The sequence below is a fragment of the Hyperolius riggenbachi genome, chromosome 1 (genome assembly GCF_040937935.1).
Source record: "Hyperolius riggenbachi isolate aHypRig1 chromosome 1, aHypRig1.pri, whole genome shotgun sequence".
In the NCBI taxonomy this organism is placed as follows: domain Eukaryota; kingdom Metazoa; phylum Chordata; class Amphibia; order Anura; family Hyperoliidae; genus Hyperolius; species Hyperolius riggenbachi.
The window spans coordinates 384,790,675-384,814,141 of NC_090646.1; the positions used below are offsets into that span (position 1 = coordinate 384,790,675).

A 23,467-nucleotide genomic window follows, 5' to 3' on the forward strand; every position below is an offset into this window, starting at 1 on the left:
TCGGCCCTACATCTTGCAGTATGTCCAATGGATACATGCAACCAATTTCAATCCCAAATTGCTTGCATCATTGATCGATAGCACCCAAGGTCATCTGAACAGTAGGTGGTACCTTTTATATTGTAAAAAACAAAAATGAACAGAAATGCATTCATTTCCCATGGAGAAGCTAGGTACAAGAAAGAAAATGTCACACTGTCAAATACTGCAGCAAAAATGTATTTAAAGAAAACAAATGACCAATATTGTTGAAAACTCAAAATGTAACATCTGACTACTCAAGTTACACAAAATGGTAAAGGCACTGGTTAACATGTACAAGCAGAGGCAGCATAAAGAAAGTATTGTTTCTGTTGACAGTTGCAGAACCTGGTAGCAGCAGAAGCAGGAACTATTGAATATTTGTGCAGTACTGTACTTAGTACAAAGGTATTCAAATGCACTAATCCATATCCAACTAAATGTTTAGACCAAATGAAACCTAGGTAACAGTAGTGACACTTCTCAGTCTTTCTAGCAAAGCTGATTAGTATATTACATTCAGTGACAATAAGCTGGACTCTAACCTGCAAATTATATCTGGCCCAACAAGGGGATTCAGTTTAACCAATCATACAATCTAGCTCCTGGTTAATTTATCAGCTGCTCATTTTCATTAGCTTAAAATGTCTCCCTTCTTGGGTTAGTAGAAATTGAGATGTTACAAGGGATTTTGCTCATCGCCAGTGTTAAGCATTTTGAGATGACAATTTACATGTCAGATGAATCTCTGTTTATCACACGTCCATTTATACGCGAGTAATCCTGCATCTCTTCCTCTTCAAAATCCTCTGGATTAACATCAGCCTCTGATGACAGGTCAGTAATGTTGAAGTCGGGCACCTGTAAGAGAATAGAGTTTTACAGATCAAATACAATTCTTTCCACACAACTAGTATACATGACTTCTACAGCAACTTTTAAAACTAAAATATGATCCACTGTTAACTGTCAGCATGTCTAATACACCAACATGGCTGGCTACTCTGTACACCATACAATGATCTCTATTGGAGTAATTGGTTATTGCTGAATGAGTAGCCATGGTGGGAAGACTTGTGGGTTTGATGAATTCCTTGCCTTTCCAATGCATCACACCGGATATTTTAACATAAAAGCTGTCACTTTTGAAATGTTTTACAAACTTTAAAATCTGGTACTTTATGAAACCCAAAACAATGCACTCATTTATGCTACAAAGATGCACTACTACAGAACAGGCCCGACTCGCCCCACTACAAAGCCATGCTGCACAATGAAGACCAAGAAAAGCCATGTGCCCTGAAAGAAGTTGTCAACTCTCTGGTCCCTCCAAACTCAGACCTACAAGTCCCATCAAGAGCCCAGATAAAGCACACCACAGCCAAGATCAAAGGAGGACTATGTAGATAAATGGAGGAATTAAATAAAACGGTCACAAAAGCTAACCATATACCAGTCTACAAAGAATATAAAATAGCCCCATACCTGGAAAAGCTACAAAACCGAGAGGAAAATCCTGATCATCTACAGACTGAGTGCTCACAACCTCGAAATAGAGTCTGGGAGACAGACATACAAACCCAGGGAGGAGAGACTGTGCCAACACTGAGCAGAAGACCCTCGAGGATGAAAATCACTTCCTGCTGCACTGCCCCAAATATACCGCAACCAGGGAAACCTTTAAGAAACTGATGGGACTATTTCCAGACTTTCACACATTAGAGGATGAGAGAAAACACTGCATTCTACTAGGAGAGAAGAAATCCACAGTGACAATCGCTGCACACTGTCACAGCATGCCACAGACAGGAGCATACATTAACTGTAAACTCCCCCCCCCCCCCAAATGTCCACGAACTGCTAACTCACTGCACCCCCACACCATCCCATATCCCTCATTCCCCCTGCTTTGGCAATGCCTGTATTGAAGCTTTGTCATGTCAATAAAGCTATAGTTGATATTGGAATCCCAGTCCATAATATATCTGTCACTCTTCCTCAAAACTCACTTTTAAAAAGGTTGGACTTAGGCCTCCTTTCCACAAACTATTGAGCTGTGTGCTCGGCAATCAGTTGCCAGGCAGCAGTGAGCAGTTGTCAGAGTTTGAGAGGCATTTCACTGCTTAACAGTTCGTGGAAAGGAGGCCTTAAAGACTTCAGACAAGCAGATGCTCTTAGGCCCCATTTACACTTAATCAGTTGGTATGCTTTTTTTCCTCCTACTCTGTATAGCACAACAGAATATGTTGGCACATAAAAATCAATACTGGATGTACATCCATGCAACGAAACCCCATTTTACTGATTGTAGCAGTAGAATATTGTACAGAGAGCCATTTTATACTGTTGGCTATATGTAAGGTTTACATTGTACACAGTTTTAATTTCAGATGCTTCTTACAATTTATAGCTGTGCAATGTGTCCTCTACCCCTGGCGTAACCCCAGTTCAGGGGGGGGGGGGGGGGTTCTGTTCAACTAGACAACTCTTCTAGAAATCATTAGGTTACGGAGCAACTTCTTAGTTCTAATGCAAAGCTCCAGAGGATTAGATACAAATAACAGTACAGCCAGCTACTCAACAGTAAGAGCAGCCCAACATGTAAAAGTCTGCAACTACTCCAGATGAAGTTAAAGAACCACTATTGTGAAAAATTGTAATGTAAAATACATATAACGTACGTCTCACAGTTCAATGCACCATAAATTAATTTTTCCCATATAACACTTGAGGTGCATACGCACCTTTGACTTGTTGCCCATCGGGGATCAGGACCTGATCCCTTGGACAACATCGCTGGGCCAGCCAATACAGAGATGTCAGTTAAGTAGATAAAATTTTCTGTTACTCTACATAGGAGCGTGACATGGGAAGGACCATGACATTGGCAATTGCTCAGTGAGTTAATATGCCAGGTGCATTAGGGACTACTGTACATGCTTCATTATTAGGCAATCATCGGCTGCCTCAGTGAACAGCTAAGCATGTGTACGATCCTTTACAGTAGGAAGTAAACCCCAAACCGCACAAGCCAAAGCAGAAATCCAGTACAATTTAAGAGTGTCAGGACCACCACGTTAGGAGTTATGATATCCACAATTCTATTTACTCACCAGCTCTGCCCACACCATATAAGGTAAAGGCCCATTACAGATAACGCCTTGGTGTTTTTTTAGGCAGCTGCATTACCTACAAAGCCCAGCCTCCAACTCTGTAAGCCCACCCCCAGCCATGTGGCCACAGATCATGCAATTACACCACATCTCTACATAGCTGGAGGCTGGGCTGTGGAAATAACCCAGCCTCCAGAAAACACTGATGGCCAGGTCTTTGTACTTGCCAGCTTTGCCCATTAAACATGCAGAGTTTGGGTCCCTTACACTTGCTTTAATCCATTAGCCACTTCAATATAGCTCTCATTTGAGCCAAGCACACTGCTTCTGACCTCAGATGCCAGAATTCGTGCTGTAAATTCTTGGAATACTTTCATCTCTGCTAGCAGAAAAATATAGGAACTGAAAAGCAGAAGTCCTCTGTGGCCACTTATCACTAGGGAGCAGTGTGAGACAGACAGCAGTAACAATTAGAAGCAAGGGAATGGGGGGGGGGGGGGGGGGGGAAGGGGTGCTATAACTTGGCCTAGAGCACTTGCAAACCTCTAAATTTGCTGCTAATGGGTTAAGCTAAACTAGATTTCTGCTTTAATTACTTAAGTATGCCAAGCCTAGAGATCAATGAAATGTAAATGTCAGCTGGTATGTATATGGTACATAGTTTGGAATTAGACCAGTCAAAGAAATTTAGAAGTGGTGAATGTGGTATAATTGCAGGGGGGGGGGGGGGGGGGGGGATTGGTGGTGTTTGGATAGCTCATGTACTATTTAGTTCAGGGGCACAGCCAATTGAAGACTGGCATGTTCTCATAAGCCATGCAGCCCTCTACATTTGAAAGTTTGTCATAAACCTGGAGCAAGTATGTAGATCATGTGCTGTTTGACTGGATTTGCTGCATGCTTGTTTCAGATGTGACTTACAGTACTGATGCATTAAAGACCAGCTAGGATGCCAGGCAACTGGTATGGTTTGAAATTAATATAGCAGCCTACTTATTTCAGATGTCAATGTGTTCTGCAATGCTGGGAAGACTGCCAAAGGACCACCACAAGTGTGATGTCACCAAGTGAGCAAAGCCATTGGCTATCACTCAGAGCTAAAAATTGATACACATGGCAGATTGCTGGCCAGGCAACTAGTGTACACCCACCAGATCAGTAGAGGCAGTTGCTGCCCACTTCAGCTGACTAGAGTGTATGGGCTTTAACACTGTGTGATAGAGATTTCTTGCAATTGTGCTTACAGGTGGACCCTGCATAGCATATTTTGCTCTACATGGTTCCAAGATTGTTAACCCACAAGTGAAGAAATCAAATTCCATTAGGTCAGTAAACAGAAGCCTAACAGGTACACTTACTGCAAGCAGGCTTCGCCCCTCACTGCATAGCTTTGGACTAGATGTGAACCATGTAAAACAGTTTGCAATACAAAAGGCTAAAAAGTTGAAGAGGCTGTGACACCAACCTAGAGAGGCCATGTAAGCAGGTGGCTGATTGAAAGTTATCTGCACTATTAAATACTGGTGCAGGCAGAACAAGCAATTTACTGTTGGCTAGTGGTTCTGGGCAAGTACTGTACCACCACAACTAAATGACCTTTACAAGCTTTAGATGTATGTAGAGGTTGCCATTTTTTCCCTTTTAAATACCAGCTGCCTGGCAGTCCTGCTGCTCTGGCAGTGTCCAAAACACAACCATGTGGCCAAATCTAGACAGACTTCAGTCTGAGTGCTGCCTGATCTGCATGTTAAAAAACTGCTTTCAGTATGTGTATGAATATACACAGACTAAAGCCAACTCTGCATTAGAACCCAAAAATGTTCACACCAATTTTCCTACACTTGGACATTTACCCAAGCAGCTGTTCACAATCCATGGCCTAAAGAAACCCCCCCTCCCCCCAAATCATTAACTTGTGATAGGAAATCCAGACATTGGATTGCTTCGTGCCCTGCATGTGCATCCCACAAGTCTCCATCAATTACAAGCTGCTATCCTATCAATATGGGCCAACATTGCTAAAGCATACTTTCAGCACCTTGCATCAATGCCACCTAGCATTAAGGCAGTTCTGAAGGCGAAGGGGGGGGGGGGGGGGGGGGTTGTTAAACACCATATTAGTATGGTGTTCCTAATCCTTTAAGTGCATGTATGCAAAAACCCTAAACTTTGAAGCCCAGTCTTTTGAGTGTTTATGCATAGCTATGTTGAGGGAGACTGGAGATTGCATTTATGAAGAGTATACATTTCTCCCCTAATGATGGTTAGTATCCAACATGAGACTTTGCAATAATGCCATTCAGCAAGGGAAGCCTAACATCCACCTTCAATTGGAAGTAAGGCTTTTCAATTTTAGGGCAGTGTGGAAAAAAAATGTCACCAAGTATATGCATGGAGTATATTTCTACCACTACTTAACCTGCTTACATATTGAACAGCTTTCCAGTGTGCACATCACTAGTGTCCATGGCTATACCATGTCAAAACACTAAAACCCAGCTGACATTGTAACAGCTTGTTCCATAGGTGTTCTATAAGCATTAGTGTGAACCTATAGCAAAGGAGGAAGGAGTCATGTCACCCAGTAGTGTATTCAGGTCTGTCTGGACAAAGCATGATTGAAAGCCTTCAAATAGCCAGAGCAGCAAGAGTGTCTAGTTACTTTAGTGTTTGACAGGAAACCCAACTTCCCATGAAGTAATCTGTATAAAAACTATGCAGTGTTTATGGCACAGCTGTACACATGCCTCTTGCTGCACAATATTCATTTTATACAAGTCAAATATCAGTTTGGTGTACAAAAGGTTTTATGACACAGGATGTACTGCAGATATATTTATTTATAATACAAAAAGTGAACAGTGACAAGAGTGAACATAGCGACTGAAAGTTAGCTGGATGCTCAAGTCAAAAAGTAGAATGCACTAGCCCATGTTGGACACTACACCAGTAAGCCATTACATTTAGTCAGATGACTTTTACCATTGTGATAATATTTAAAGTTCAGATATACCACTTGTGATTCAAGTGCAAAGTGACTCCTGAAATGGAAAGCACATTTCAGTCCTCCTTGCTGGCTGTGTCTGCCCCATCAACTTCTTCCTCCCCATTTGGTCTGCTAGGCAGTTCTGGGTAAAAAGGACCTACCAGCCAGTTTAGAGGAGTGTTGTTAAGCAAATAGTCCATCACGTCTTCCATTTGATACTTAATTGTTGTGAACTGCTTCCTGGTGATCTGCAGAAGGCCGTCTGAAACTTCTTTAAATGATTTGGCAGAGCGGAAATTCTGGTACATCTCAGCAGCCAAGGCACTGACACTGTGGGCTTTGTTCAGAACATTCTGTGGGAGGCCTTGAACACTTGTCACCAGAGAAAGGCATGTAGTTTGCAGTTGATGAGTGAGATTGCGGGCAAGATTCAGAGTGCGGGATTCAATCTGCTACGGAAAGAATGCAATAGTTAGTACTTAGTGGCAGGTCTTCTTGAATGATTCTCAAATGACAGAACTTACTTCAACACTGTTACAGTCTTCACTAGTTTGCTGTCCAGTACTTTTTGTCAAGCCCACCCATTTATTGTAGAGAGTCTCCTGGGCATCATGAATCTTTTGATTAGCATCATTCATGTTTTTTCTTGCATACTCAATCTGAAACAAAAAAAAAAGTAAATGTAATACAGCAGTTCAATTGAGAGCCATGTACTGTCATGCAATATATTTCGCAGCATTTTTTTTTCCTTCAGAGCACCAGTTTTACACCCTACACTAAATTGTTTGATCTTTGAGTTTGTACCACTGAGGTAACAGAAATGGGTATAGATGACAAGTAAAAGGAGTGGTCCCCTGAAGTTTAGAGACTGTTACAGCAGGAATAAAGGTCTGACAGCCTCATGCTGATCTGACATATGGAATGCTCTGTAGTAGGGTGTTTTTTTCCCCTGCAAAAATATATAATGCCACATAGTACATGTAAACGAGTTATCACATTAATAAATCTGATTAGCTACAGCAATGCAAGTGGCATTTTCTTCAAGCTGAAATTCAGTTAATGACATTTATGGAATTTCTAATGACAAGGTATGATAAAAAGGTTAGTGTGTGGGGGGGGGGGGGGGTAGTAGATTTAAAATGACCAGATCAGCCCATGTAGTTTACCACTTCCTCCCATTTGAAACCACCCAAGTTGTCATTGATATTTGTTTTTTAAACTCTGTCATCTGCTTTTTAAAGGATTATGTAAAGAATATACATTAGTCAAAGGTTGTCTTTTAAAATCTTCCCTCACCCCACCATTCTTAAATCAGTGGTGCCAGCATCTTTACTGTTAAGATGCAACAGGGTTTTGTTTCTTTATCCTCTACAGTGACCAGAATGTTAGCTGATTGAGAGTGTAATGGGGCAAAAGGCTATGGATCACTGAGAAGCAAGGGTTATATAAACCCAATATACAGTTAACCAGCGTTTGATACTGGAATTAGTGGAAGTTAAGTGGCTATCGTGATTTTTTTTTATTGTTAATTATGGGTCTGATCACCATTTATCAAAATTGTTAAAGATCTCCCTCCATAAAGGCAGAAGTGCATAGACTTAACTACTTTGAGACTACAGGCTCTGGATCCTTTAGGCCTCGTTCACATCAGGGAAGTATGTGCGCTTTTCACGGGGGGGGGGGGGGGCAATACACTAAAGCACGCATTTAACATGCACTTTTACACTTTAGTGCACCTAATATCCTTAACAGAGCATCTCCTCAATTTACCATGTCAACTTTGGACAGAGTTCTGTGCCAGGAAGGACACGACCATGTTCCATGCATGGGGCCACCAGCATTAACTATGTTGCATCAGGATTAGGCATCCACAAGAGCAGCATACTTGTGGCAGTCCTAGTCTGAGAGTTGTGGCTTTAATTAAAAAAAAAATTCCCCATGTGTAAAAAAAACTAACCAGGTCAACTGTATTGGTCAGCTGAGCAATAGCATCCTGGCTTCTGGATTTGGCATCTTTGATTTTTGACAAAGCTTGTTGGTAAGCACGTTTGCGAGCCTTTGTTGAGAGCGATCCCAGACGGACATAGTAGCTGGTCTTCTCTGTTGACACCTCAAACCCCTCAGTTTTTGCTGCTTCATATGCTAAGGGGAGAAAAAAAAAAAAATCCAGGTTACCAATGAAGTGTAATGATTTGATCTTGTCTACAGTACACTTGCAGCAAGCAAGACCAAGGGTGGAGCTTGTTGTGTATTACCAACACAAAGTGCCCTTTGTAATCGCAGCCTCTGCTCAGTTTACTAATCTTGGTTTCAAAACTAGTGCCTGAAAAAGTTCCCCTGCTGAGTGGGAATACATGTACAACCCATAACAAGCTCTGGCTGCAGTTCTGTGCCAAGGGAAAAAGCCATTCTAGGTGTGACAGGCCAGTTAGTGCATTGCACCAACACATTTTACAACTGTGGCTTAAAGGGACTCCGTAACAAAAATTTCATCCGGTTTTCTTCCATCCTACAAGTTCCAAAATCTATTCTAATGTGCTCTGGTTTACTGCAGCACATTCTACTATCACCATCTCTGTAATAAATCAACATCTCTCTTGTCAGACTTGTCAGCCTGTGTCTGGAAGGCTGCCAAGTTCTTCAGTGTTGTGGTTCTGTGATGCATCTCCCCCCTCCAGGCCCCTCTATGCACACTGCCTGTGTGTTATTTAGATTAGAGCAGCTTCTCTCTTCTCTCTTATCTTTTACAAGCTGGATAAATCCTCCTCTGAGCTGGCTGGGCTTTCACATACTGAAGAATTACATACAGGCAGAGCTGTCTGCACTCTGCAGGAAGAAACAGCCTGACACTTCAGTGGAAGATAGCTGCAGGGGGAAAGAAACACAAATGATCTCTTGAGATTAAAAAGGAAGGCTGTATACAGCCTGCTTGTGTATGGATGTATTTTCTATGTGTACATCAACCTACTTCCTGTTTTGGTGGCCGTTTGTTTACAAACAAACTTTTTAAAACTGTTTAACCACTTTTAATGCGGCGAGGAGCGGCGAAATTGTGACAGAGGGTAATAGGAGATGTCCCAACGCACTGGTATGTTAACTTTTGTGCGATTTTAACAATACAGATTCTCTTTAAGGGGGGGGGGGGGTCAACATTTTTATGAAAACAAATGGAAGATAGTTTTAAGGTGCTGCAAGTTAATTTTACACAGCTTAAGAGTACATTTCCACTAGAAGCATGCAAATTTTGCAGATGCAGAGTAAAATGCATGCGATGCCTGAATAGCAGCACTGCTGTCAGTTTTTCTGGATAAACATTCTGAAGTTTAGATAGAAACCGGCCCATTTGACCTGGCTTACAAAAAGCTTTGCACTGAACAATGCAAGTGTAACTTTTAACTGAAAACCATTGTATATAGAACCCATCCATTACAGCTATTGTGTAATAGATTGGATGCATTACACACAAGCTAGGGCATTGCTAAAATGTGCTCAAGACATCTTAAAGAGACACTAAAGTGAAAAAAGATGATATGATTTGTATGTGTAGCATAGCTAAGAAATAACACATTAAGATCAGATACATCAGTGTAATTGTTTCCAGTACAGGAAGAGCTGAGAAACTCCAGTTATCTATGCAAACAAGCCATTAAAGAGACTCCGTAACAAAAATTGCATCCTGTTTTTTTATCATCCTACAAGTTCCAAAAGCTATTCTAATGTGTTCTGGCTTACTGCAGGACTTTGTACTATCACAGTCTCTGTAATAAATCAACTTATCTCTCTCTTGTCAGACTTGTCAGCCTGTGTCTGGAAGGCTGCCAAGTTCTTCAGTGTTATGGTTCTGCTATGAACTCCCCCTTCCCGGCCTCTCTCTGCACACTGCCTGTGTGATATTTAGGATTAGAGCAGCTTCTCTCTTCTCTTTTACAAGCTGGATAAATCGTCCTCTGAGCTGGCTGGGCTTTCACATACTAAGGAATTACAAACAAGGGCAAAGCTGTTTGCAGGAAGAAAAGAGCAGCCTGAAACTTCAGTGCATGAGAACAGGGGGAAAAACACAAATGATCTTTTGAGATTCAAAAGGATGGGTGTATACAGCCTGCTTGTGTATGGATGTATTTTTCTATGTGTGGACATACTGTACATCAACCTACTTCCTGTTTTGGTGGCCATTTTGTTTGTTTACAAACAAACTTTTTAAAACTGTTTAACCACTTTTAATGCGGCGAGGAGCGGCGAAATTGTGACAGAGGGTAATAGGAGATGTCCCCTAACGCACTGGTATGTTTACTTTTGAGCGATTTTAACAATACAGATTCTCTTTAAGCTCTCCGACTAAGTTAGTTGTGGAGAGGGCTGTTATCTGACTATTATCTCAACTGTTCCTGGACTATTTACTTTCCCTCTGCTAGAGGAGAGGTCATTACTTCACAGACTGCTCTGAAAGACTCATTTTGAATGCTGAGTGTTGTGTAATCTGCACCTATTATAGAATAATGCAATGTTGGAAAACACTATATACCTGAAAATAAAAATATGAGAATATTCTTTGCTGCTATTCTAGTAATTATTCATAGTATACCACCAATTCACTATATCATATTTTTTTTTTCGCTTCAGTGTCTCTTTAAGTGTTGGATAAAAATCCTCATTTGCCTAATGTTCCTTTTACTTTAGCTTAAACATTGCACATCCTATACAGTGCAGCATAAAGTCTTTGGACTTATGCTTGTACCTCACATTACAAATGCAGTTACATTTTCCATTGCACCACATTGGCTATAGAGCAAGAAGGAGCCCCAGTATTGCCAGTGTGCAGATATGCTGCACACTGGTAGTACAGAGATTGCAGTGGAGCAGTTGTAACATTTGAAACTGTCTATTATTTAGTGGCGCAACCTGGAACATGGAGATATACTGAACTGAGAGCGATAGGGAAACTGACATTTCCTTTTAATTCTGTTAACTGTTTCAGACACTATTGCAGCCAAAGTAATCAGGACTGTCAGGCAACTGGTAAAAAAAAAAAGTGTACTTAAAGCCTAGCATACTACATAAACCATGGTAAAGTTGGCAAATTAAAGGAAAAGCTGTTAGAAACCACTATAGCCTTAATCTGCATGCATGTGGTGAGTGTATTCGGTATATGTAAGCAACACCCAAAACAGCCATTACAATTGTGGAATAGTTTACAGGAAAATTTGCACTAAACAACTGCAGGGCAAGTCACCCCAGAGCAAAGTAGTCAGAATCTAGGCCTTATTCTCACCACCACATCCATAGGTTTTTGAACTTAAGCTCAGTTCCAATGGCAATACTTTTTACATTAAGAGAATTTGTCCTACTCAGTTTTGGCTGAGATTTACAGCCATGTTCACCAGGCTAAAGTGTAATATGAAGTTTCAATTGTATAGCGAGCCAGACATTCATCCTAGTCTATAGTTTAAACCAGTTTGGAACCACAGTGCTAGTTTTAAATTCTAAAACACAAGTACCATTAAATAGCCAAGCATAAAACATTTATTATGAGTGTAACCATATAACCTGGAGTACCCACTCTACATTGCTTTTTAGATATAGCAATAGCCACATTTTTTACAATGAATTTTACTACAAGTTGCAGTTTACCTAGCTCATCATCAGTTGGTGGCAGGAACTGTTCCACTAGAGTCTCAGACACTGTCAGGGCATTGTCAACACCAGTGCTCATCTTGCGCACTACACTGCTGCCAAGTACAGAGCTGATACTTCCATTTACTGCAGCCTTAGTCTTCTCCACACTGCCATGCACAGCCCCCTTGGTAATGCCAACAACTCCAGTAATGCTCTGGAACACAGCATCTTTGGCCCCAAAAACAACTTCAGAGGCATTTGCAACCACCTAAGGGAAGAAGGGTTTCAAAGTTAATTTTACAAAATGTTAACCTAAAGAGAATTACATGTATCCTGAGGTGAGATGAAATTGAGGACGACATGTTCTGTTAAATGATGCACATCTCCTGGCTGTACTGCTGGAGATATGTTGAAGCAGACCTCAACTCAGAACACCCCCTCTGCTCTAGAAGATATGCAACAGCATATCATAGCCCCTAACTGTCCCGGATTCTCCTGATTTGGGGGGCTCTCCCGCTATCCTGGGCCCCCAAATCCCCCCCTCTTGAATCCCTACCAGCTGGGCAGAGAAGAGGTGGATAACTGATCGAGGCTCCAGCTGCGGTAATGGGGCATGTGGGAGCTTCACTAATTTCTCCCTCCCTGAATAGTATGTATGTATGTATGTATGTATGTATGTATGTATGTATGTATGTATGTATGTATGTATGTATGTATGTATGTATGTATGTATGTATGTATGTATGTATGTATGTATGTATGTATGTATGTATGTATGTATGTATGTATGTATGTATGTATGTATGTATGTATGTATGTATGTATGTATGTATGTATGTATGTATGTATGTATGTATGTATGTCCCCCCCCCCCCCCCCGTAGGCAGAGTGAGCGCAGCGGAGCGGGCAGTCAAGTCCTTACCGCTGATGCACGCGTACTGTCTCTGGCATCGGACTTCCATGCGCTTCCTGTTTACTATGAAGTCACAGGCAGCACATGGAAGTCCGGTGTCAGTACGTGTGCATCAGCGGTAAGAGGACTCGACTGCCCACTCCGCTCTGCCTACGGGGGGGGGGGCACAGACATACATAGGGGGTATTCAGAGAGAGGGGAGGAAGTAGTGAAGCTCCCGCATCCCTCATTACCACTGCTGGATCAGTTCACCTCTTCTCAGGCAACCTTTCCCCCCCAACCTAAAAGTGGCACCCTCCTCCCCAGGTGTCAGTGCACCTTGGCCCCTGCCCCCTTTCCAGGCACCCAGTCCCTGCATCCTTTCTTAGGAACCCTGCCCCAGGCACCCAGTCCCCTGCCCCTCCCCCTGAGTGTCACCCTCTGCCCATTCGCACCCACCTCTCCACTCACCCTCTGCCCCCACCCACTGGCACCCTCCTTTCCACCCAGTGTCACCCTCTCCCACCCACTGGCACCCTCCCCTGCACACTCCCTCCCATTGTCACCCTTGTGCAAAAGCAGGGGTGTGGCTTAAGGCTGCACAGGGGGTGTGGCTTAAGTGTCCCTTTCACATCTTCAAATGTTAGGAGGTATGTAACATCTTTGTTACAGCAGATACAAATCCTAAAATCTCCACCATTTCTACTTCTTGATTCATGGAAGACATTGTTAGCATGCTGTGCTTTCAAGTGAGCTTATCTGCCATAGCAGTCGTGACGGCAGAAAAAAAAAATAAAAAAATTGCAACTTGCAATGACACAACTTTGCTTGCAAAACTACAGGCAGTCACCCCATGGAGCTGCATCTGAGCACAGCCATTGCCATCTGCAGCCAAATGGCACTTGTGGCCACCAAGCTAAACTCCATGGTCGGGGGGGGGGTGAACCTAATTGATATGTTTTACATACATTTTAGTTTTGAGTGGGAAAATTTTATGTTTTATTGTATCATGTATAGGCACCTTAAGTCTAAGTCTGTTGACTAGAAAGGCTGAACTTGACAGTGAAATCTTAAAGGGGCAGTTTAGTGAAAATTTTCCATCACTTATCAGTTATTTAATGAGAGCACAAGTTTCTCCATAGACCTTGTGTTAAATTAGATAACACTTTTTTAAGACAGCTGAGCTGCATCATTAGCATACTAAGCGAAGGACTTCACTGATAGTAGCAGACATTCCAGCTGATTTAAATGGCTGGCTCACTCACTACAGAGAGCCCTGCTGTTCTCACAAACTAGCTAAGTAAACAAACAGGCTGCTAAGTAATTAGCGGCCCATTTTATCCATTTACTTAGCTAGTTACATGTGAAAACAGCACTGCTCTGAGTGAGCCAGCCGTTTAAATCAGCTGGAATGTCTGCTACTATCAGTGAAGTCCTTCGCTTAGTAGGCTTATGATGAAGCTCAGCTGTCTTAAGGGGCCCATACACCTAACGATTTTCCCACTGATAACAGCAGATTTGATCGGGAGGGCGCCAATATCGGCGTTCAAATGCCCAACTCTAGCGGCACTACATTACCTGCTCCGCTGACGCAAGTCCCCTGGTCTCCGCTGTCTTCTCTGGTGGGCTCCATGTTCTGGCTGGCTTCACTTCCTGTCCCAGCAGGAAGTTTAAACAGTAGAGCGCCCTCTACTGTTTAAACTTCCCCGGACAGGAAGTTCAGTGAAGCTGGAGCAGAGCGCAGAGAAGAAGACAGTGGAGACCAGGGGACTTGCGCCAGCCGGATCAGGTAATGTATGCGGGGCAGTGGCAGCTCCACAGATGGTGAATAGATTTCATTCCGAAATCTATTTCACAATCCGCAGTAAAGGCAAATCATACGATCCCTCTGATCAGATTCGATCAGAGAGGGATCTGTTGGTTGATCTGATGGCAAATTGACCAGTGTATGGCCACCTTTAAAACAGAAAGTGTTATCTAATTTTTAATACGTCTATAGAGAAACCTATGCTCTCCTTAGTATATATGTGATTAATAAAAATGTTCACTTAACTGCCCCTTTAAATATGGAAAAGCTCTAGAAGCCATATACAGCTCGCTTAAAAACAAAGTTTTCCACTTACTTTGTCACTGGGTTGGTAGAGAATAGGTAGCTTCTCTTCAATCTTGTCTAATCCAATACAGGCAATGTTATTGGCCATGGTAACTGGAAAAAAAAAAAAAAAAAAAAAGTCAAATTCTGATGCAATTATGGCCTTTGGATTAGCAAGCACGTCTGCAGAGTTCAGGGTAAAGTACTGAGCAACACTGAGCTGGATGACATTTCACCTACTTTCTATTCAAGTTGCTAAGAAACAAAGCTGGCCTAAAAAAAAAAAAAAAAAAAAAAAAAAAAAAAAAAAAAAAAACCACACTACAGAGCCAGAAAGCTTTAGTTAGAGAAGATAATAGAAATATTTCAAGAGTTCACCACCTGTGTTTTGGTACATGCAGGCAGTCCCATCAAGGAATAAAGCTGGCCATACACTGGCCTGATTTGCGCCCATTTCGACAGCAGATTCGATCACTGGGATCGAATCTGCTGCCAATTGTTCACGCTACATGCCAAATTTCGATCCATTCGATCGCGCTGTGCGGAAAATAACCGTTGATCGCCCACGGGTAAAGAGCGCATCGGTAGCGGCGTTCGAGTGCCCGACGACCGACGCAATAGAGCCGCATACATTACCTGCTCCGCCGGCACGACTCCCGGGTCTCCGCTCTTCTTCTCCGTCTCCGCTCTGGTCTCCGGCATGCTTCCCTTCTTCCTGTCCCGGCAGGAAGTTTAAACAGTAGAGGGCGCTCTACTGTTTAAACTGCCTCCAGACAGGAAGAAGTAAAGCATGCTGGACCTGGAGACCAGAGCAGAGACGGAGAAGAAGAGCGGAGAACCGGGAGTCGTGCCGGCGGAGCAGGTAATGTATGCGGGCGGGTGGGGGGGGGCAGCACCACCACCACAACAGATTGTGAACGGTTTCAGGCCGAAATCGGTTCACAATCTGTTTGCAGTAAAGGTAGCCATACAATCCCTCTGATCAGATAGGGATCTGTCTGTTGGTCGAATCTGATGGCAAATCGACCAGTGTATGGCCACCTTTAAAGTCAAAGCCATTTACTGACTTGAAACCTTTCATCCTTCAGGACACCACTACATCAGTAAAGATACATCTGACTGCAGTTCAAGAACAGTAAATTTAAATAAAAATATTGTACATACTTTGGGGCTCCAGTTTCTGGATGATTGGCATAGCACTATTCAGAGCCACTAGTGTTATGGTCTTCACACTCTTCTCAGCCACATCGCACACAGATTTCAGATAGGGATGGTTGTCTTTGGTGTTCACATATGCATTAGTCACAACATCATAAGTAGTGCTCACCAATGGTAGATTAATAAGTCTAACCACCACATTCTGTTGAGGGAAGCAAAGGGAAAGATCTAATCAACGCAGGACCACAGCAGCATACATAACACTAGTTTTAGGAACACTGGAGAATCCAGTGGTATAACTACAATTTGTGGGCCCCCCAATGTTTACACCCCTTCCTACTCTTCATGGCCATGGGGCCCCATCTAACAAAGGTTCATAAAACAAGAGTGATCATGATCTTCACCCCCCCCCCCCCCCTACAAATCTGATTTGTGATGCTGATTTTCCCTGGATGCTAACACAAGAGAACACAGCAAAATGCAGTATACAATTGCATGAAAAAAAAAAAAAAAAAAAAAAACTTTTCCATTGCAAATGTATCAAAAGTGAGTTAATTGAATTAAGCTGGCGGCAATATAACAGATGAAGCCGCCGGCTTTGGCTCTCCTCCCCCTTGCCTCTCCTATACAATACTGGCAACCAGCAGGGACATGCATGTCCCCCAGAGTCGTTCATCACAGCAGGGAATCCTGCCGTTCGTTCTGGCAGAAGCAATGCCTGCAGCCTCCCCTCTCTGCTTGTTTCTTGCGACGAACAACTCTCGGGGGACATGTGTGTGTGTCCCAGCTGCCTGTGTTCTATAGGAGAGAGGAAGTGGGGGGGGGGGGGAATTTAGAGCCACCGGCTTAAAATAATTCAAATAACTCACTTTTGATACATTTGGCCGCAGTTGCTCTAGGTCCCCCTGCGATCAGCAGACCCTATAGTTACACCCTCCCCCTGTAACCAGTGGTGTAGCTAAGGAGCTGTGGGCCCCGATGTTTTACAATGGGGGCCACCAAGAACTCTGTACAAAACAATTGCTACTGCGCACCAAAACCTGACAATGGCAAATACAGTGTCAGAGGTGCAAGAAGGGGATGGGGAACCGTTAATGATTACCACTATTTAAAGTATCTATAGAAGTGATGATTATGAGCACAGGACCAATAGAGAGCTAATACTGTAGTTGAGGGAGGGCCTTTTGGGGCCCCTCTGGCCCAAGGGCCCTGATGCAGTCGCTACCTCTGCATCCCCTATTGCTACACCCCTGCCTGTAACTATAGGGTCTATAGTTCACCCGTGTGAAGCTTATATATTAGTACCAGTTCAGAACGCCAATATTTGGTTTGGATACAAAATAACAATCTTTGAGGCTATATTAGCCATCCTATTCCATAAGTAATTTCTGCTAAATGGAATTATGGTTGCCTAGGCATCATGAACTAATGTATACCACATTCCACAGCTTTAGTAAGTAACACACACACACACCTGTACAGCGTATAGGGAGTTAGAACCAACAAAAATAATTTAAACAAAAAGCACACGCAAATGCAGTGTGCAGCTATCCAAAATTAGAGATATTCACCTGCTGCTGCTGTTGCTGCTCTACGACCTCGGCCATAGCGTTTCCTGTATCCTGGGAATAAGCAGATTCGCAACGTTACAAATACTAGAAACCCTTGTCTAGTCTTAGCCATAATAAGCGCACAGCAAGCATTCCTCACCTGCTACCAAATGATCCAGCCACACAATTATCTCAGGATATCCGGAGAGTATAATGAAGAGTATAATGGTAACGCACGCAGCTTGTTCATTTATACTGAGCCTGACCACGCCTTTCTCTTGCGAGGCTGTCACGTAGAAGCTTCCCGGCTGTCAGCTGACTAATGAAGCAGCCCAAGTGACATCAGCTGTTGTGTTAATAAGCTGGCGGAATGGCTGAGTGATACAACAGACAGCCAAGGGTCAAGGATGCCCGAGCTGTCTCCATCATGGCTAGTGTATGCTGAAAGTGGCGATGGAATTTAGTTTACAGCCAGAGAAAGCAGTACTTTCTCATAGCCCATCTACTGAGTCTTGATACATGTGTGTACCACTGAACAGCGTGTATGGAAATGTATAATGCCTTTCTGATTATAACTTAAGTGGGGGCTCAAACTAGAGGCGTTTTCGGCCTTTTTTCAAGCGTAGGTGATTTTTTAAATGGGCCCCAAAACACTTGTGCAATGAATGTCTATGAGGATGTTCATATCAGCGCGGTTCTTGCGCTGTGCGTTCAACGATCGCAAAATCGCTTTGTGGGGCGATTGCTCTCGCATTTTAAAGAATAAATACATTGGGCTCTATTCTCAAAGACTTCCCGCATGCGGTAAAGTACATGCGGGAAGTTTGCGACCAAAACACCGTCAAGTTGACATTCTCAAAATGTTCCGCATGTTTTTTCCGCATGAGGAAAAAGTGCGGTAAAAGTGAGGGATTCATGCGGAAAAATTTCCGCAAAGGTTGGTATTTTCCCGCAATAAAAAATCAATTCTCAAAAATGTTCAGGCGCATCATTTCGTCGTTATTTACCGATTTTTTATCACCTACAAATAGTAGGTGATATATTCCGCATCCCCTTGACTTTAATGAAGTCTGGAGGCTTAAGGGCTGTGCTTGCTGGACTTTAATTTTTTTTTTTTAAACACTTTTTTCTGCGACCTTTTTACCGCATGATTCCCGCATGAGTAATGGCTGTTTCTGCATTTTTTTCCCACATGCGGAAAACATGCGGAAAATATTAGTGAATGTGAAAAAAATGCGGAGTTTACCGCTGGCGGAAATATAGCGGTAAAATTTTGCGATGTTTTTGCCTCTTAGTGAATAGAGCCCATTGTATTTATTCTTTTCCGGGTCAAAGAGTTGCGTCAGGGAGTAAATTAAAAAAACGTTTGGGAAAAGAGCTTTTCACAAAAATGTAATGCCCACCCAAGGAATTGAAAAAAAATTGCTACAAAAAAAACAACAGAATTCTAACAAGCCCTGGAAGTGGGAATCTGGGGAATTTTTGGGGCACAAGTTAAAATTAGCATTTTATGGAAATCTAGGCAAATAGTGCGGCAGTGGAGTTTCGCTACTATGGTTTCAATTCACTAAGGTATGCTAAGTAGTGGCTGGATAGTGTATACTGGATAGTGTGATGGCGCTGCCTCAAATCTTAGCTCTGCCAGTTCAGTAAGCCAACCATTCAGTAGAAGACTTTAGGCAAGTGCGATATAAATGTTATTTGTCTTGTCTAAGTACCGCCTTCAAGCCCTATTTACACTTAGAGCCCAACGTGATCGCCGCATTCCTCCGCAAATACTTCCGGTTGTCTTCCGTACAACCGGATGCAGTGTCATGCGGCTTACCGTCGGTAGCTATGGGGACTCGGATGCATACTGCGGAAAACTGCAGCATGCTATCCATAATTTCCCCCACGTCGCATTGCGCCGGAGTGCGTAGGTAAATTCGCTGCAATGGAAATGACTCCATTGATGTAAATTGGTTGCAGTTTCCTTGCGTTGTGATGCGGAGGGGTTTCCGCATAGCAACACGTCTAGTGGAAAAGGCCCTTAATCAGTTGGCACGTTTTTTTCTTTTCTTCTCCATAGCAGTGCATTATGAAAAATCTTTTAGTTAAAATGCATACAGTGTGAACTGAGCAATTGGGAAACATGGGCATTACTTTGAAAATCAGTTGTCCTTTGAGTTATAACTGAGAGCAACTGATAAGGGCCCGTTTCCACTAGTGCGACGCGATTTCGCCGGCATTCCGACGCTTGTAAAAACGCATGCGGGTGCGTTTCCGCATGCGTTTTACCCGCGATTTCGCGTGCGATTTCGCATGGCAGGGTGCCATGCGAAATTAACCATGACACTGCCAGGACCAAATAACATTGGGAAGTGTGCGAAATCGCACGCGAAATCGCGGGTAAAAACGCATGTACCAAACGCATGCGTTTTTACTATTAAATACATTAGCGGCGATTCGCACGGATTCCCGACGCAGACGAAAACTGTGGGTCCCGCCGTGCAGATTTGGCCCGCTGCCAAATCGCTCCCGCACGCCGCACAGGTGGAAACAGCCCCATCCACTAACATTAGCTATGCGAATCCGCATGCAGTGCCCGCATGCGGATTCGCCCTAGTGGAAACGAGCCCTAAGTGTAAATGGGGCAGTTTTAGACTTTATTTTACGAAATTCACTTAAGGAAAACGCAGGTGCCCAAAGTATCAGCAGTAGAGCTTCGCTAATGTGTGGCGGAACTCTATAGGGATGGCAGCAGGTGTGGTTACAATCGACTATATTACTGGGAGCAATAATTAACCGGAGTTTAACTAAACTGTAATTTAACTCCAGGAATTTTGATTATTGAGCTGGCCACAGGAGGCTTAATTACCTGGCTTAGAGCTCTATTCATAAAACATTTGCAGGGGGGGGGGGGGGGGGGTAATCTTGGGGGTAATCTTGGAGGTAAAACACCGCATCAGTATTTTAGACTTTTGTGTGCTAATTCATAAAAAAAATGTACACTTGCGATAATAGGTCGGGGAGTTCCCGCACTAAACTAGCGGATACTGGCCGAGTTGATACATTGGCTATCATTTATAAAAGCAGTGCGGTAAAAAAAATCTGTGCGGGAAAATACAGCATTCGGGGTACTTATCCGCTAGCATCCGGCAGGTGGCGACAAAACTCCACCAGTTACATCTTTCCCTACTATCCATGGCGGCCTGGAGGGGGAATAGTAATTAGCACCACCTGCTGGATGCGCCCGGCTAACGGATAAGTACCGCATTCGGTAGTTTAGACTTCTGTGTGTTCATTCATAAACATGTTTACAGTTGCGATACAAATTCGGTATTTTCCCTGAACTAGGCAGGCGGTAGGCTGGCGGTATGTTGGCGTAACATGAGAAGCTGCGGAGTTGATACATTTTCTCCTCCAGAGACAGCATTACTATAGAAGAGGCAGCCCCAGCATCCCTTTACATGTGCATTTTTTAAAAACTGCCTCTCCTTGCCCTGAATCTGCACTGAATCTATCTATTAGTCTTTCTAAACAATCTATTTAATTGCCACAACTTAGAGGAACTTCAAAAAAATGTAACACATGCAGGCTTTCTGATGTGAAATATATCTGAAAACAAGAACCCAAGGGGTTAAAAAACACACCCTTGGTATTCCGGAATGCCTTTTTTTGCTTTGCTCTCACTGCTGCTGCTGCCTGGGAGGTCTTTCTTGTTAGCTTAGCTGTTCTCTGCATGGTTATCGCTACTTCAAAGGGAACGGTAATCTCCGTGCTGATACCGCTTGCTCTAATCTTTATGAATTGACATATGGTGACATTTGTTAACATAATCACCGCACAAGGCGGTAATTTATCGCTCTGCTCCAGAATGTCAGCTTTTCATGCGGAATCAGCTTTTATGAATAAACACTTTGCTAAGTGCTCGGTAAATTCAGCTGTTTTCAGCATTTCCGCATGCGGAAATGCTTTATGAATGATAGCCATTTTCTCTGTGCAGAGACAGAGTTAGTATAAGGGAGGCAGCCCCAGCATTCCTTTGCATGTGCATTTTTTTTTTATTGCCTCTCCTTGCCCTGAATCTGCGCTGAATCTGTCTAATAGTCAGGGCCGGATTTAGGGCTTGTTTCCACTGTAGCGGTGCGGAATCGCCTGGATTCCACCGCTGAAGAAATCGCATGCGGCTGCGTTTCCCCATGCAGATTTGCCCGCGATTTCGCATGCGATTTCGCATGGCAAGGAGCCATGCGAATTTAACCATGTCACTGCTTGTGTTAAGTTCCATTGGCTTTCATGCGAAATTGCATGCGAAATCGCAGGGAAATCCGCATGACAAAGCCGCATGCGATTTCCCTATTGAATACATTAGCGGCGATTCGCCCGCATTCCTGCCGCACGCGAATCTGCACGACCCTGTCGTGCAGATTTTCCCCGCACCGAAAAACGCCGCCGCCGCCACACACGTGGAAACAGCCCCATCCACTAACATTAAGTATGCGAATCCGCATGCAGTGCCCGCATGCGAATTCGCTATAGTGGAAACGAGCCCTAAGGCCAAGGCCACCTAGGCCATGGCCTAGGTCACCACAGGAGCAAGGGCACCAAAGCAGCAGGCTAAACTGGTGCGGTATTTGCAAGCTTGCAAATGCTGCAATGCAAGGAGATCAGGCGAGTGCCGGACTGCGGTACTCTGCTGCTAGCCGCCTGTGCAGCAGCCACCTTGCTCTCTGTGTGCGTTTGTATTGTGGCTGGCGGCTATGGATTTGGGCAGCATTGGAGACGGAAAGGAAGAGGTAGCTTCTGCACTGGAGACAAGCGGAGAAATAAGTGACACTGAAGGCAAGCTAACTACCTATACTGAAAGGGGGTGGGGAAAAGGAGGGATTAAGGTAGTCATCTGGCTACCTATACTGGAGAGAAAGGGGGAGGAGTCATCTGGCTACATATATTAGAGGAAAGGGGAGGAGTCATATGGCTACCTATACTGGAGGGGTCATCAGGCTACATATACTAGAGGGAAGGGGGAGGGGTCATTTCTCCACCTATACTGAAGGGGGCAGCTGGTGACAGTGGCCTAGGGCGGTAAAAAGTACAAATCCGGCCCTGCTAATAGTCTTTCTAAACAATCTATTTAATTGCTGCAGCTTAGAAGAACTTAAAGAAATGTTACACATGCAGGCTTTCTAATGTGAAATGTATCTGAAAACAGGTACCCAAGGGGTTAAAAAACACAGCCTTGGTATTCCAGGATGCATTTTTTGCTCTGCTCTCACTGCAGCTGCCTGGGAGGTCTGTCTCCATTAGCTTGCCTGTTATCGCTGGCTTATCTCCTATTCTAAACAGTCTGGGCTCTATTCATAAAACCTTACCGCAAGTTTTCCGCTCAAAACAGTGGATTTTCCCGTCCATTTAGCAAAGTCGGCATTCATAAAAGCTGTTCCCGCATGAAAATCTACAATCCCCCAGCAGAGCGAGAAATTTCCGCCTTCTCCAGTGTTTTTCTAGATTTATCTAGAAAAAAGTAACAAAATGGCCATTCATAAAGATTAGAGGAAGCGGTATGTGGACGGGAAATACCGCTTCCTCTGATTTTGCGGATTACATACAAGTGAATGGGACAGACCTCCCAGAGAGAGCAGTGCACGGAGGGACTCTGCCGGCTGAAGTGTTTCCGCATGCCTTCCGACAGCTTACCGCCAGCTTTCAGCGGGAGATCTCCGCTCTTGCATCACAGTTTTCAAGATTTTTTTGAATGACCACCCAGAAGTGTAAAATACCGCTGCGGTATTTTACCTCCAGGAGTTTTTTCGCCACAACTTTTTTATGAATAGAGCCCAATGTGTTCTTGGTTCCCATTCCGCTTGCTCTAATCTTTATGAATTAACCTTCAGTAACATGTGTTGTGATAATCTCTGCACAAGGCGGTAATTTCCCGCACTGCTCAGGAATTGTAGCTTTTCATGCGGAAACAGCTTTTATGAATGGACACTTTGCTAAATGGTCGGTAAAGTCAGCTGTTTTGAGCATTACCGCATGCGGGAATGCTTTATGAATAGA

At 43.5% G+C, this 23,467-nt stretch overlaps 1 protein-coding gene across 3 annotated transcripts; it reads right to left on the bottom strand.

Annotated features, from left to right (window-relative positions):
- Positions 1-203: 203 nt before the first annotated feature.
- On the bottom strand, positions 204-17,699 carry PLIN2 (perilipin 2). 3 transcript variants are annotated; one of them, XM_068234392.1, is made up of 9 exons: positions 17,586-17,699; positions 17,447-17,497; positions 15,882-16,077; positions 14,749-14,831; positions 11,749-12,001; positions 8,078-8,262; positions 6,645-6,779; positions 6,282-6,569; positions 204-882 (listed from the first exon to the last, which is right to left on the bottom strand). In XM_068234392.1, the coding sequence occupies exons 2-9, from the start codon at positions 17,480-17,482 to the stop codon at positions 751-753; spliced, it is 1,308 nt and encodes a 435-aa protein (XP_068090493.1). In that variant the 5' UTR covers positions 17,483-17,497; positions 17,586-17,699; the 3' UTR covers positions 204-750. The 3 variants fall into 3 exon arrangements, with proteins under 3 accessions (XP_068090493.1, XP_068090492.1, XP_068090494.1); XM_068234391.1 differs by having other exon boundaries at positions 6,282-6,572; positions 17,586-17,697; XM_068234393.1 differs by lacking the exon at positions 204-882 and having other exon boundaries at positions 5,957-6,572; positions 17,586-17,698.
- Positions 17,700-23,467: the final 5,768 nt, after the last annotated feature.